Source organism: Notothenia rossii (genome assembly GCF_949606895.1).
Source record: "Notothenia rossii genome assembly, chromosome: 5".
NCBI lineage: Eukaryota > Metazoa > Chordata > Actinopteri > Perciformes > Nototheniidae > Notothenia > Notothenia rossii.
Genome location: NC_136903.1, coordinates 82,419,261 through 82,435,295, shown reverse-complemented (window position 1 = coordinate 82,435,295; position 16,035 = coordinate 82,419,261). Strand labels below are relative to the sequence as shown.

The 16,035-nt window shown below is 43.8% G+C and overlaps 1 protein-coding gene across 1 annotated transcript in view; it reads left to right on the top strand.

The window, feature by feature from the left end:
• Positions 1-7,955, top strand: part of magi1b (membrane associated guanylate kinase, WW and PDZ domain containing 1b) — a 129,580-nt gene extending 121,625 nt beyond the window's left edge. The window contains 4 exon segments of the mRNA XM_079680586.1: positions 2,748-2,917; positions 3,105-3,192; positions 3,908-4,051; positions 6,015-7,955. Of these exon segments, the coding sequence (XP_079536712.1) occupies positions 2,748-2,917; positions 3,105-3,192; positions 3,908-4,051; positions 6,015-6,203 (591 nt within the window). The 3' untranslated portion in view covers positions 6,204-7,955.
• Positions 7,956-16,035: the final 8,080 nt, after the last annotated feature.

Below are 16,035 nucleotides of genomic sequence, written 5' to 3'. Positions count from 1 at the left end.
AATTTAACTTTATCTCCGGTAGAAATTCTGATCAGGCATTAGCTCCGCCTCCTCTTCTTTTCTTTTTTTCAAGCTAAGGACCCAAGATCCGCGTTTCTCTAACAGGGCTTCAAAAGAGGGGTTTGAGCAGTATGAGGGATGGCTACAATGGTTGAACTGTTTGGTATTTTGAAAAAAAAACTTCACAGACGTTTTCTGTATAGGTATGGCCCTATAATATATTTTTCCAATATAGCATGATAGGTCCACTTTAAAGCTCATTTGAATCAGTCATTTGTTTATTAGTAAATTATTTAAATAAAATACCAAGATTGGGAACCAGCAACCTGAGGGATGCCTTCAGAGTCCTTGCAACAGTGAGGGATTTTGACAAACAGCACATTCTGACTATAGACACAATATTTAGCAAGAGCCAGTTCATAAAGGTTCAACTAAGGTCGCAGACTTTTGCAACAACGCGATCAACTACAAGTATTATTATGAAGTCTGAGTTTCTTTGAGCTGCAGGAAAAGTCATCAATTTCCTGAGTGGTTATTATGTATGCCTGTAGGGTTATATAAATCGTACAGTTCATTCACAGTGCCTTGAACGACCCGGCAGTGTTGACAGAACGGCTTCTTTGGGGACTTAAAGGAACTTTCTCTACTTGAAGTGATGGATAGGTGTGTGTTTTAGTGTGTGTCTGAGTGGGAGAGGCAGAACTTCCTCTGTGGGTGTATCTTAAGTCTAAAGTGGTTTTAAGGAAAAGTTTGTGCTCATTGTATGTTGTTCGCTGCAGCTGAGAGCTCTCGCAATTTTGTGCTGACAGATCACCCTGGCATGCTTCACAAATGCTGTTTAATTAAGTGTGTGTTTGTGTGCGAACAAGGCGATACTCCCTGTCAACCTGCGCTCGGGAAGAAATTGGAGCTATTTGTCCGACGCTCGTTGCTTTCCGGCTCACATCTTATGGATGAGGAGTTTTTTTCTTGGTTTTTTTCCCCCCCGAGACAAAATTGCTCTGCCAAAAAAGAGATCGAGAGCAAGAGAGAAGACATCGGAGAGAAATAACTGGATGTGCTTTATCGGAAAGTTCTGGTTTGTGTTTATATGTCAAACAATCAGATGGCGTCTGACACGGAGTCAAAGAGAGTGGCAGGGAAAGATAGTGGCTTGTGTTTCTGAGTTTCGCACATGACTGAGCAGCCTCATCTTTGTGTGGATCAAGCTTGTCCAAACTTTCCAACATGAATAAATAACACCGCGAGAGGTTCTTCCGAGGTGAAGTTTCCATTGAGCTCACTGCTCCCCTGTGTAGGAACACAGATGGAGTTTTGTTGCGACTGATGCTCAAGTCTGCAATGACAAGGAAAACAGGAACTCTTCCTGCTGGTGCGCTGTAAATAATGCACAAACAGCTAATGCCCCAATCAAAGCGTGTGTGTCTCTGCAGCGTAGACTTGAGGCCTGGCACACCTCGTTGCTTCCTATTGTGTAGGAGAGAGAGAGACAGACGTGCCTCAGGTGATATGATGTGTGAAAATGCTGTCTGACTTCTCTTATCTCTTCTGCATTTCTTATTTGATTGTACCTGCTCTACTACCATTCAGTGCACGGGGCATATTGCCAGCGCCAGAGAGAAATGATTAGTACTTTACTCTTTGCGCTGTGGATGTTTTGAAGGAGAGAAAAGAGGCAGTGGGTTGCCAGCGTAGCGGAAGAGAGAGTAAAACGGAGCTAATTCGACTAATTTGCCTGACAGGAAAACAGTTGGGGAGATAAATGCAGAGAGGCAGCAGGATGGAAGGAGTGGGTTATGCAAACGAGCAGATGGAGGGGCGAACAGGGTTTACAGGGATACGTTTGAGGCTTAAATGGGAAAATGAGCAACAGAAAGTATGTGAGGTGCTAAGATGCCAGGAGCTCGTACGGGTGGACAACCATCACACTGTAGCCTACACCTAGGGTTCTACTGTAGGCAGTGTTCAATTACACTCACCCACTAACCCACGCTGCAGCCCGGCTGTTTGATTTGTACCACGTGGTCAACGGGCAATCAAAGTGTTAAGCCAGCAGGCTCTAAGGGGACTGATGGAGGTGAAGGCGAGATGAAAAGATGAAAGGAGACCTGCCTGTGAGAGGAATAGTGAGTGAGTGAGTGAGTGAGGAGAGAGCTGTTATCGGATGAAGGATATCTGTTAATAGTCGCAGAAGATAAGCATGTGAATGAGAAGAGAGGTTTTCTATTCGACAAGCGTAATGTAATGGCAGTAGGTTTGTGTCGTTAGAGCCCAGCGTAATTCATTGATAACAGCGTTAAGATAAAAGGAGGAATGAATAGCGGCTTTAATGTCCTCAGAGGCTGCGAGTGTGCGCTGATTGACAATTCACAGACAGACAGGAAGAGTCCACGGTGTGATTTATGTCTTTTGGAAAAGAAACACAATTTTACATGCATCACGTCAAAATGATTGATGGCACAAAAGTTTTGTTCTCGTGTCCCAATCTTGGCTAAGTGGTGGAGGAAACCCAGAGGCTGCTGGAGCTGCTGCTAGTCCCCATAGGTTCTGCTAATGTTTCTACACCAGTGTAAAAACATTGAAAACGAAAATGCTCCATGTGAAATATTGATTTAATCACACTCTGAGCTCTACAGACACTTCCATTGGAGTATTTGTTATATAAAGTGATATGAATGACAAAAAGAAGCTGTATGGGAATCCAATAACATGTGCTCAGTTTAGAAGATGTTATATATGTTCATTAGGAAGAAAGGATTTTTGAACTGTGTAAAAAGGGATTGACACTGAACACAATAACGTGGATTCTCTCACCCTCCACAGAGTCATCAAATGCGTCTTTGTTGACCAATGCGGAGAAGATCGCCACTATTACCACCACTCACACACCTCAGCAACAGGCTGCCCCTGAGGCCAGGTAAGATGCACACTGGGAAACAGAGTATTTGTACAAAACAATTCCATTTCTTTTAAAAAGCCAGTAGAATGTTTTTCAGTGTCAAAAAGCTGCTGATTCAATTCACAATTAACTGCCTGAGAAACTTTCAATCAGCGATTATATCTGTAATATTTGACACTGAGTGCTTTTTCTTTCTGCCCCGCAGGAACAACACCAAGCCAAAACAGGAGTCGTTTGAATTCAAAGCACCACAGGGTCCTCCTCCCCAGCCCCCCACACAAGTCTCAGCTCAGGTAAGGAAGGACACCGGGACATCCATTCACCTGTCGCTCCATTCATGCATCTGTCCATTTCATACCACACACAGCTCAATACCCACCTCCACATTTATCTTTTCAAACATCCATTCAGCTGTTCCTGCACCCAAACCTCCCCCCTCCTGTCATGCATTCACCCACCCATCTTCCCAAGGGCGAGCAGAGTGCATTGTTATTTATTTATTATTCCACCTGCCTGCGTTATCTGCATTAAGGAAAGCCTGTTAGCTTTCAAAGTTACCCTCAGTCCAGCGTGTTCGCTGCTGCATTAATCTGCCGGTGTGGAGATGGCGCGCTCAGATAGCATTGATCGCCCCGCAGAGGAGATTAGGAGGGCGGGAAGACAGGAGCGGCTGGGGCTGTCTGCCTGTTCTCGCGCTGCCCGGCCCCTCTCTCGCTCTCGCTCGCTCTCTCTCGCTCGCTCTCTCTCTCTGTCCGTCCACCCAGAGCATCAATAATTCAGCATCCTTACACATGAGCATATGCATGTACACACACAGCCACACACACACAGTCTGCCACATCGGTGTGACTTTCCTGAAGGGTGGCATTTGTCCCCTGCTCCTGAAATAGAAGTCCACTTCCAAGGACACACACACACACACACACTTTAAATCTGAATCACAAACCCTGATGCAAATATATCTTTCTCCCTCCCTTTCTTTCCGTGTGTGGTCTGTGTCTTGATCAGGATTCTGAGTTCTACTCCGTGGACCTGGACCGAGACAACAAAGGCTTTGGCTTCAGCCTGCGGGGGGGCAGAGAATACAACATGGACCTGTACGTGCTGAGGCTAGCTGAGGAAGGAGCGGCCGTCCGCAACGGAAACATGAGGGTAAGGACACACACACACTGTACAACAGCTTTCACACACCAAAGCAGCAAACACTTCCAACATAGGAACACTTTTAAACACATAGAAGATGCCACATACTTTGCGTAAGCTTTCCTTCATATAAAAAAGGGAATCCTTCAGTCACAGGATGTTTTACTTGTAATCTGAAACAGTTGTTGTCTGTGCCTTTAGAAGAGTTTTAACATTTAGGAAAACAGGCTTGAAGACTATGAATTAATGAAGAAAGGTCTGCTTTACAAATGAGTGCTGCTGAATGGAAAAGTTGGAACAGCTGTTGAGTTGTAGGGTATAGCAATTTTGGAGCTTGACACTTAATATTGAGTAAAAGTCAGGATCTCTCGGCCTCAGCTGCATAGATCTTTTTTTTAATGCGAATCAAGTCTTCCAGCTCTGTTGAAGTGCGATACTAATTTGCTGCTTTATTAAGCTGCTTCCTTTCGATCCAACATTGTCCATTTCGACAGTTTACCGTATTCAAATGAAATATCAAGTCCTCCTGACTTTTGAAGTTCATTGCACTCTATTTGAGAAGCTTCTAACTTCCATATCCTGCCATGTGTTGTAATCATGTGTGAGAAAATCAGTATGTGCCAGTCATCACTGTAATTGTTTGGAAACAGTGAGAAGGGGATGATGTGTATGAGCTGCATGCCTCTTGCTAGATCAAAAACTGCCTTGTAACAGTTCATTTGTCAGATAATGGAATCGCTTTTTAATAGTTTATATAACTTAAAAAGAGTATTCTCTGCTCATAAAAGAAAACTTAATCTTCCAGTTTGTCTAAAACAAATTGGAGATGTGGGGTTTGGGCAGAGCTGTCTCAAAAGTGATTAGATTGTGACTATGTGTTCATACTGATATGATGAGTCACCACTCTCAGGTGCTGCGTAAGCCCGTTGACTGTGTTGATTAACAAGAGGGCTGGTAATCACTGCCTCATAGACTCAAACAACCATCAGAATAATATTGTCTATCAATATAATTGCTTGTGCACAATGTTCCTCTCAATTAGTGCGAGCCATGCTCCACTGAATATAAACACGGTCCCTCCAGGCTTCAGGTTCATTGTGTGTGCAATACCAAAACAAGGCCGACTCATGGAGCTTACCTGTGTACAGAGTATAAACATGTAAATGAATAAACACTTGTCTACTGGCTCTTGAAGTGGCATGGATACACTACAGAAGCTTTCACCAAGCGGTGATATTTAACCTTTGAATTGGTTAATTGCATTTCCCCTGGGCTGCTTTATTTAATATACAACACAGGGTTAATTGATACTCCCTTATGTGTTTACTGCAGAGAGCCTGTTGGCGGTTACTCATGTGAGCCATATCATAAAATAGCTTTTGATGTATGTTATTAGCAACAGTTAGGAAGTGTGTGGGCATGCATGTATTAGCACGTTCGTATATAAATACATACGTGTGTGTTCGTGCACCTTATTAGAAGAGGTATGATTAGCTGCAGCTCTGTGAGGCAGAGAGGTGTCAGTGAGAGATCCATATTCTGCCAGAGAGGAGTCCCCTGGGCAGACTGTCAGATAACTGGAGGGAAAGGAGCGGGAAGCAGAAAGGGTTTCTCCTGGCTCTCTTGTTCTCCTCTCTGGGAGTCACAGTTGCTGACTTTCCCCCTACATAGAGACAATATAGTGAACAATGTTTTTGCTGTTGTGCGATTTAGGATTTGAAATGTAACTTCTCCTCGATCTGTCCTCCCTCTCCCTCCCTTCTGCTGTCTTCACTCCCTTTGAACCTCCCTGCCTCTCATCTTCCCTCTCGTGTGCTTTCTTCCCCTCCGACACTTGTTATCTCCCTCTGCTATCTCCTCTCCTTCTTCTGGCTTTCTCTGTCCCTCTTCTCCCCTCCATCTTCACCTGTCACTCTTCTCTGCCTCCCATCTTTTGCCTCTCCTTCTCCCCTCTCCTTTATTCCCTCCGTAGGTCGGCGACGAAATCCTGGAGATCAACGGCGAGAGCACCAAGGGCATGAAGCACGCGCGAGCCATCGAGCTCATCAAGAGCGGGGGCCGGCGCGTCCATCTGGTGCTCAAGAGGGGCGATGGCTCTGTGCCCGAATATGGTGGGTCTATCTACGAAAACATTCCGTTCTCCCCCATCTTCACGCCCTAAGACACCCGGCGGACGGTGGTGGGTCGAAAGGGGAAAGGACTTTATCACTCTCCCAGGACCCTTCACCCATCCCTGGGACAAACCCACTAGGGAGGGGGGGAGGGGTGCTTGGTCTTGGGTCTCTCTTTGGTGGAGGTCTCTACTGGGCTTTGGGATTTGTTTTCAGGGAGGGAGGGGGGGGGGGGGGGAGCAGGGATGGAGGTTGTTCCTCTGGGTGCTGTCGCCCCCTCCTGCTGTCGCCTGCTCTGTTTCCATGTCATCCCGCTGTCACTTTTCACCTTCTGGCCACGGAGCAAAAGCACTCTGCTGGGACTTTTTTCCGAAAGGTGGTGGGTGTGATGTCAGTGCTACACAAAGACAGAAACTGTTTACAGAGTTTGAACGAGCAGAGTTATGAGAAATCAGTGTTTTTGTGAGAAAGAAGTGATATCGAGGGCTGTAATTCCTCATTTAAGAATTAGCATTAAACAGGAAAAGAAAACTTGATCCATTGCGTCCCGTGCTAAAATGGGACATCTCGCAGCTTTGGTTAGGACGTGACACAAGCGTATTTATGATATTTATTGAAGGTGAATGTAAGCTACTGAACTCTTTGAGGGGTTTTTAAGTAAGAACTGTATTGAGAAGAGAAAGGCGATTCTGATGCATTTTCACAGAGGACAACCTCACTATACTGTGCTTGACATTACTCACTTATCCATGGATTTGATTTGCACCCACTGTTAATGTCATTGAGAAGCTGTGACGATAGGAACCCCGCCCATCCCCATTTAAAAAGACTCGCTCCAATTATATAAACGCTTTTGTACAGTGATGAAAAGAATAGAGGCATTTTTACAAGTATTTTTGTTCCGTGTACATAGCCATGATGGAAGCCACATATTAATGGTTAAAAAGTCTATTGCTGCATGAACTTGTCAAAAGTGTAAATTGGATTTGTTTGGTTTTGTCCCCTCTATTGTCTATTTTCCATAATATTTATGGAATGTTCCTTTTTTTTTAAATCGTACTGACCAGTTTTGGATTGATAGTCACGAGTCATCATAAATGCTTTCTTTTTTTTACCTTTTTTATGAGTGGAGATACGTTTGCCTGTCTTAAAACGCTTGTCAATGTAATTTTATTTGCGCTAAGAATGTGCTGTCTTAACCTGCACCGATATGACATCATGTGAACTTGTATATTTTTGGATCATTGTTTGTACTTTTAGTTTCCACAACCTTTGACAGTCTTGCCAGTATTTTATTTTGATTTCTGTCAGCAATGTAAAACTGCTTCATACGCTTTTGTTCTGGGTGTGTGTGTGTGTGTGTGTGTGTGTGTGTGTGTGTGTGTGTGTGTGTGTGTGTGTGTGTGTGTGTGTGTGTGTGTGTGTGTGTGTGTGTGTGTGTGTGTGTGTGTGTGTGTGTGTGTGTGTGTGTGTGTGTGTGTGTGTGTGTGTGTGTGTGTGTGTGTGTGTGTGTGTGTGTGTGTGTGTGTGTGTGTGTGTGTGTGTGTGTGTGTGTGTGTGTGTGTAGGACTTTTTCTCTGTAACTGATGGTTTCCACTGAAGGGTTTGGGCAAGTTTCCTGGACTGTCTCTTTATTCTGAATGACTCAATGATCAAATAAACACTTTTTTTTCCATTGAAAAATCAACACTATAATTCTCCTTTTTCTTCCTTCATGTTGGTTCCAAGCAATCTAAATCCTCTGCTCTTCTTTTTCTTCCTGTTTTTTTTGTATCCTCCTATATTGCGCTGGGCTCTTGTCTTCCTTCAGGGATGGCTGTTCCCCATCTCACTGCATGTATGAGAAATGACAAGATGGGGGAGGCCTCTGTCCTCCAGAATCAGACCACGGTTTGTAACTGTCCTCGCCTGTCGTCCGGCTCTCCCTCCCACTTCCTGTCTTTCCTTCTCTCTGTTGCGCTGCTTCGCCATCCCGATATCTGTGTGGTGTGGCCTCAACTCACCCATGCCCATGCTCTACTCCATACATACATACATATCCATCCACCCAAAACACATTGCCAGTACCGCCGCTGCCGTAGCCACTGTTATGGATTCTTCATGCATATGCGGCATTTAACATTTGGGCAACTCGTCCAAAGGTGAAATGCATGTTAGTCTTTTATTATTTCGATTTGTATAGATCATCAAAAGAACATAATCTCTGCCATTTAGTTGTTAGTTGTATTTCTGCAGCTGAAGACCTATATTAAATCTGATAAAGCAAAGCATCGTGGTGGCTGCATATGTAGATATTTTAGTTAGACTATAGTGGATGAACTTGCCTCAAAGGCCAAATAGAAAAACTTGTGCAGAACATTAAATTCTTCTCGTCTTAGGCAAATGCCACTTAAACTGCATGCTGCAGTACAGCAGTAGGTTTTAGATCTCGTCTTGAGCGTTTTATTTGCTTTAATCATTTACATAGTATCTAAGGCATCATGACAGCGCATGAAAGAGCATGGCTAATCAGTCTTCAAGCAGCAGCATCATCGACACAGTACATTGACTCTGAATGTAAGCTGCCTCCAGGCCGGCCGCCCAACCTGCCAAGTCCCATTCTCAGAGAGGCAACCCCAGGTAGACCTGGGAACAGGTTTGTTTTGGGTAATAAGTCACTAGCTGTCTTTGTGTCACTGCCTTTTATTCTCATGTGTAAGCTACACTAATGTGTTTACCATCGGCTGTTGCTGTGCCATCTAACAACGAGCCATCTTTGCGGGCATTAACATCAGAATGGCTTCCATTGGAAATGTTCTCAGCTTCATGTCTGAGTAGTTCAGCATGGTTTATGTGAAAGCGGAACATTTTAAAGATGCATGTTTGATCCCCTTGCACTCGTTTGTATGTCACATTGTGTTACAGTCAACGGCCCCGACGACGTCATCACAGCCTACCCATCCTCAGGGTTACAAAACGCTGCGGAAGTGAGCGCCCTGCCCCTGACCAACGCGCCATCAGAGTCCAGCTACCCACCAGAACCCCCTCCACCATCCCGGAGAAAGAAGGAGCCGACCCGTCCCTCCAACCACCGCCACCGCTCCCCCAACAAGAAAACCAGCACAGGAAAGACCAAGGGGACAAAATCCAAGGGCATCAAGTTGTTAAAGAAGAAAGATGACAAGGGAAGCGACGGCCACCGGCACCATTCCAACGGGAAACACCGTAGCCGCCACCGCTCGCCTGACAAGGTGCACAACCGGTCACGCAGTGCAGAGAACACGCTGGACACCCGTCGTGGGGGACAACGCAGCGGCCGCTCCCCCGACAGACGCACCGGTCAGCCCTCCAATCACCGATCGCCCCGCCGCTCTCCTTACCGCTCTCCATACCGCTCACCTCGTCGCTCTCCACACCGCTCACCCCGCCGACACAGGTCTCCCCACCGCTCTCGGCACCACTCCCCCACCAGACGCCAATACCATTCCTCAGACCCTTACCGCCGCAAAGCCTCCCCGGAGAGACAGAGGCGCATCAACGAGAAGCCCAACGGAGTAGAGGCCGTACTGAAGGAACCTGCTAGGACTTCTGAACTCAGCCTGCCGTTCGAGGACAGCTTTCTCCGTGAGTCCCCAGCCATGGACCGCCTGAACAGGGAGGCCCCGCTGCGCAGGGAGGGGCGCCTGTATGGGGAGGACAGTCTGCTGAGGAACGCCTCCTCCATGGAGAGAATCTACAAGGGGGACAGCCTGCTGAGGGACATGGCCGCATCGCGCAGCCAGAGAGACGCCACCCTGCCCAGAGTGCGCACCCCCGACTCAGATTCGGCCTACAAGAGGTACAGCTCGCTGCTGAGGGGCCGCTCACCTGAGAGGACGGTGAGGGACGACGGGCGTTTCGCCAGCCGCGACAGCACCCCCGAGCCGCAGTACCGAGCCCGCAGCCTGGGACGGGACATCTCCCCGCTCAGGAGCTTCAGGAGGGACGACTCGGAGGACGAAGAGGACGATGACAATTTCGTAGCGGCTAAGGTGAGAGAGTACTACAGCACGCTGAAGACCGACAGCAGCCGCTCATCCGCCCTCCCCGAGCCCAAGAAGACCTACAAGGACAACCCCAAAGACCTGAGCATCTGATTGGACGGCTGTCAGCCAATCACAGCCACTATCCACGAACACCTCAAGTACTCACTCACATACTCACTTGGTTCTACAGAAATGCACCCAATTGTGAACAAACCTAGATACACCCACACACCCACACACAAATAATGTTGAGTTACTAACAAGACAGTGATTCCAAAATGACTTTTGAAGGTTTTTTTTTGTTTTTTTTAATTGTATGTTACTTTTCCCTTATTTTTTTTATTGTTTTTGGTTTAAGCATTCTACATTTACAGTAAGTCAGATTTTTCCAGAAAATGTAAAACCATAAAAAACAATGATGTGCCTAACAGTTCCATTAATGAGCAACATTTTGATTTTGATTTGATATGTGACGGGCATTTTGTGCCGCACTGTCAGATGATGAAATGTATGTACTTTTCCACGAGGATCCCACGGAAGTACCGCGCACCTGGATACCTGTAACCGGTGCTCACAATGATGCTGTGCATGTCTTTACCGGTTTCAATGTCTCTCTCTCTCACTCTCTCTCTCTTTACTCTCCCTCCTGCCTACTTTTATTCTCCCTCTATCTCTCTCTGTCAATCTCTCTTTCTGTCTTTCTCTCTCCCCAGTGCCACTGTTTTTTAGACATTTGACCAGACTATAGCACAAGCCTGCATTTGTTTGTATATTTTTGACAGTTTGCAGTATGTGTACATTCAGAGGTGATCATTTTAAATGAATGAAGGGAAAATTAAAAGTTAAACTATGATGATGATGATGTTAAAATAAAATAATATATTCAACGAATAAAATAAATGTGTGGTTGTTTTGGTTCTTTGGTTTTCCCGGCCATATTTTATTTTAAGCCATTAAACAGGTTTAAGCAACACAAACATGGAGTGTAAGTCTCATAGATAAGAGTGTAGAGTACTGAGCTCTACTCATTTTGGCAAACAAGACAAAAGAGTCGAGGCTGACATTATTATCTCAGACCTCCCAAAAGTGTGTGTGGAAATAAAGTCTTTGAAGAAAAGTAAAGCTGAGAGCTCCCATTTTTCACAACATCAAAGCCTGGATAGACCAGTCTTGAAAAATGTTCCTCCTCTCCCTGCTTACTTTGATTTTGTTGCGGTTTCTATGCCCTATTTCTCCCGTTGTCCTCAAGACTCTTTTCTCCTCCTTTCTATCCACCCTGCTTGCCGAAAGATTTCTCATTCAATAGAAAACAGACGGCACAGAAGCTGCATCCCTGATTCTGGACGGTGACAGCAGTAGGTGGTGGATGAGGCCAGGGAGGCTTTTTTCTTCCCCTCCTAGAAACAACAATGTGTGAGATAAGAGAAAAACCGAACAGAGTGGTCACTCCTGGTGACCTGTGAATGCCAGCAGGGATTTACTTCTGCAGAGAAATGAAATGTGTTGTCTGGCAGTGCTTGATGCTGAGGTGCAGAGACAGATGAGACACAGCATGTATTCACCACTGCTAAATCCACTTCGAGATACTGTACATGAGAGGTGCTGTTTTTTCTTTTATCTTTTTATTATTTATGGGAATGCAGTTTTAAGAAACTCCCATTTACATATTCATCATGGCACGTGTCTCTAATGGTCTGATAATGACTGTAAGGGTCACATTTACATTATACATATGTCTGCTTTAAGATGAACTATGGAGATGTACTTCATTTTCATCATGTCGTTTCTTCCAGTTGCTACAACATGCAAAGTTACTTGATACCATATGTTCAAAAGTATGCATCCAAGATTACCCTGTGGACACAATCTGTGCAGCTCATAAGAGGAAATGAAAAGCAGAGATGAAGCATCACGATCAAACAGTAACATATCAGAGCTTTTCTTGGCCCACTTTTCAATTTGACTTCTTTTGATGCAACGATCTGAAAGTTGTTTTCACACGGCTACATTTATGGATCTGGCTTCCTGTCGTAGAACAGGATGCATGCAGAGCTGCTCGAGACTGTTGAATAGAAGATGTTGGTTGCACAGAAGGTAAATGTATACCTTATTGTGGATTTCAACTTGTATTTGGTAAAGTATTTACTTGTGTAAGTAGGGTCGTATTCAGTAGCACTGTCCACAGAGACCTAAAAGAGACGTTTGAGTACCCTGCAAACATTTCTCCTCTCTCTCCTCTCTCAGTGAATGGGAAGCAGCTTCTAAATAATGGATGTAATCCACTTTCCAGCAGAGAAACCCTCTCCTCCCTCTCTTTAAATCTCTCCCTCCATCTTTATCAGGACACACTCCACCCCTTCTCTTCATCAAATGCGGGAGCAGAGCTCACATGTTTTATTGCCTGTGTGACCCCAGACATGATTAACTGCCCGGTGACAATTCATCATGTCAATGCCAGGCAGGAGGGAAAGGATACTAATGAAAAGTCCAACGACAACATACAGCCAAGAGTGGCTCCAGGTGCTCCAACACCGACCTTGCATCCCCTATGATCCTCTGTTGCCATGGAAACATCCATGCAACAGGCTCTCTCCTCAAGCAGACAGGAGTTGTGGATGCGTAAACAGGGCTGAGGGAGGAAAGTAAATGAAAAGAAAACAAGAGGGCAGGGTTATTTTTGGCTGCTCGAGATTTCAAGATGCTTTCACTCAAGAGAGGGTAAACGTTTTTTTTAAATGTTGAAGTACTCTCAGGAAGCTCAACATTTCTATATAACAAGCCTGTCTCCCACTGCTGTCATGCTGTAACTCTTCTTTGTCCTAATACTGCATCTGTCTCATGCTCGGCTGTGCATGGAAATCTTCTCAGGTAGAGAGGTGTGGTGGAGCAATTTGTTGCGGCTGCTTAAATGTGTGTTTTTCTTATCATGGTTATAGCAATGGCACTCATGGTGTATTCATTAAAAAGCTTGAGGCTATTGCGGTACTGGGCTGCAGCTGTCACACGAATCAATCAGCAGCTAAAAGAAGGGTAGCTATATGTAAAGAGATTTTTTTTTTAAGCGCATTATTCAATATTTTTAGTCATGCTAGCAGCCTGGCTCAGTGGATGTCATTCAGCCTGTTGGTGAATCCCTGACCTTCACAGCCATTGTGATTGATTGCTGTACAATTTGGTGTAAATATTCAATGAGCTAGAGAATGAATTTTAAATTACTTCATGATCCCATTACTTTTCTTCGTGTGCTGCCATAAGGTCATTCTTTCTTGGCTAAAAGTTAAATATCTCAACAACCTGATCCAACGGAATGGATTATCATGACATTAGACACAACCACATATGTAACGTGGTTACCTGCTAAACATCAATATATTAACATGGAGTTAATGTGACCGAGCATATAGCATAAAGCTCAAAGCTGTTCTGTGCCCATAATACATTCCCATAGTTGCTAGCATGGCAACCCAGTCTCACGGCATTTCGTATAATAGTCACGAAATAAATGTAATCTATTGATTCGTGTTCACCAACACGATTTTCCCATTTTTTTTGTGTCACACAGAACGATTTTAAAAGCACTGTATTTCTATTGGTAGTAGGTTTCGTGCCTGCACCACGACCGGAAGCTGTGTGGTTCATAAAAACGTTTTCTTAGTCAATATCAAGCCACGATTTTTTTTTTTTTTTTTAATTGTATAATGCCAGACTTTTTTGCCGTCCGCGAGGGAAATAAATGGGACTCAGAGCCTCAGATTACTGAAGTCTGTATTTTTGTTATATTTGTTATTATTTGGCACAGGCACGAAACATACTACCAATAGAAATACATTGTTTCTAAAATCGTTCTGTGTCAGAATATATTCTGACACATAACGATTTTAGATGCATAGGGGAGAGTGGGGTAAATTCGATGGGCGACTGTGGCTGTGAGGGAGTGTGGTCGTCTTTCAACCAGAAGGTTGTGGGTTTGATCCCAGCCCATGCAGTCAACATGTCGATGTATCCTTGGGCAAGATACTTAACCCTGAGTTGCTTCCGATGGCATGGCCAACGGTGTGTGAATGTGTGTGAATGTTAGGTCCTAGAGTAAGGTACACTGCTCTGTATGAATGGGTGTGAATGGGTGAATAACATGTAGTATGTAAAGCGCTTTGAGGGGTCTTAAAGACTGGATAAAGCGCAATATAAGTACAGTCCATTTACCATTTACCATTTACCAATTGAGCCATTTTTTTGTTATGTTGTCCTCTAAGCAAGGAGAAATGACACATAGTAAAAATGAAAACACACTATAATTCAGGATGTCTCCTATCAATGGCATTGATAATAATTCATATCTGATCAAGGGCAGTGAAAATATTACTTCTTAAAAAAAAACTTGCCCCAGTGTAGGGGTAAGTTGATCCAGGTCAGGGGGTAAATTGAACCACTGTTCGAACCTGGGCATACCTACAACAAATCTTAAAGGTAACTATAAACAATAAATAACAAAACAAATACAAACTTAGTTTTTCAAATATTTTTGATATACATTTTTGATTGAATTGATTGATTTTTCAATGTTAAAAAAAAATCAATCATACAAATGGTGATACAACTTCATACATCTTACCAATCAAACACAGGGTAAATTCAACTTTAAATGTAGCCTACAATGATCTCTTATTATCAACTTGGCCTACTTTCATTCATTTCTCCATTGAAAAACTGTCTCAACTGGCCACCATTTTAGAAAAAATAGCCTAGCATTAAAATTCAGAGTCATCACATGGTTTAATACACTGCCAACACATCAATATATACAATATGTATGTTTAAACCTGGATACTTTTTTTTTTACATGACAGCCGATATAGCTGACATCTAGAAAATGTAATTTGACAAGCAAAAAACTTTTTTTTGTAAAAATGTTTACTTACCAGACCACAATGAGCATCTCTCTTTCACAGGCAATGATAAATGGGTGGAGCTTGCATAATTTCTGGTCACTTGATTACAACTATTAGGCGTTGCATGGTTACAGCGGGTGGTTCAATTTACCCACTGGCTCAACTTACCCCCTTCTCCCCTACTGAAATCTGTATTTGTTTCTTCTAATTTGTTATTATTTACATTGCTTTTAAAATCGTTCTGTGTGACACAAAAAAAATGGGGAAATCGGAACACGAATCAATACATACATTTTGTGACTATAAGACAAAATGCTGTGAGACTGTGTTGATTATAGTATTGCTGTTTACTCTCAGTCCTATTAAAATAGACAAAACTAGAACATAATTAACCAACTTGTGTTCCCCTTGGTTCCAAACAAATTGTGTTTTGCGGTTTTAAGTATTAAGAGATTCACACAACCGGCCATGTATTGTACAGACACTGTTAGCAACTAGCTAACTTAGTCAAGCATTAGCAGCTAAAAATACATATTTCATAGGAGGCTACAATTAGAATGACTAGTTAGGTTTACATTCATAAGGTGGTCAGAAACACATCTCAAAATGAATGCTAATATTACCCTATGTCGGTAGGCTATAGCTAAATGTGCTAATTTTGCTAGCGTTGGCTATATCAGGAGTGTGTATCGCTTATTGCTGCTTTTTTACAGCAGACAATTTGACTGCCAATTTGACAGCCATGTTACTCTTCCTATTAGTGGATCACTGGAGGTAACAATGCCTGGCTGGTGAGGTGACCATTTTATTTTAAGCATTCATCTGATGGCAAATCTTATTGAGTAGGAGTCCTTTGGTGGCAGTTTAGGATATCATTGACCCATTTAGTTCCGGGTACGTGCTTACGAAAGCACGTACCCGGAAGAATCAAATGGATGATGACGTCATGATGACGTTTCACCAACGAGGCGTTTTGGGGAGGTATTTTC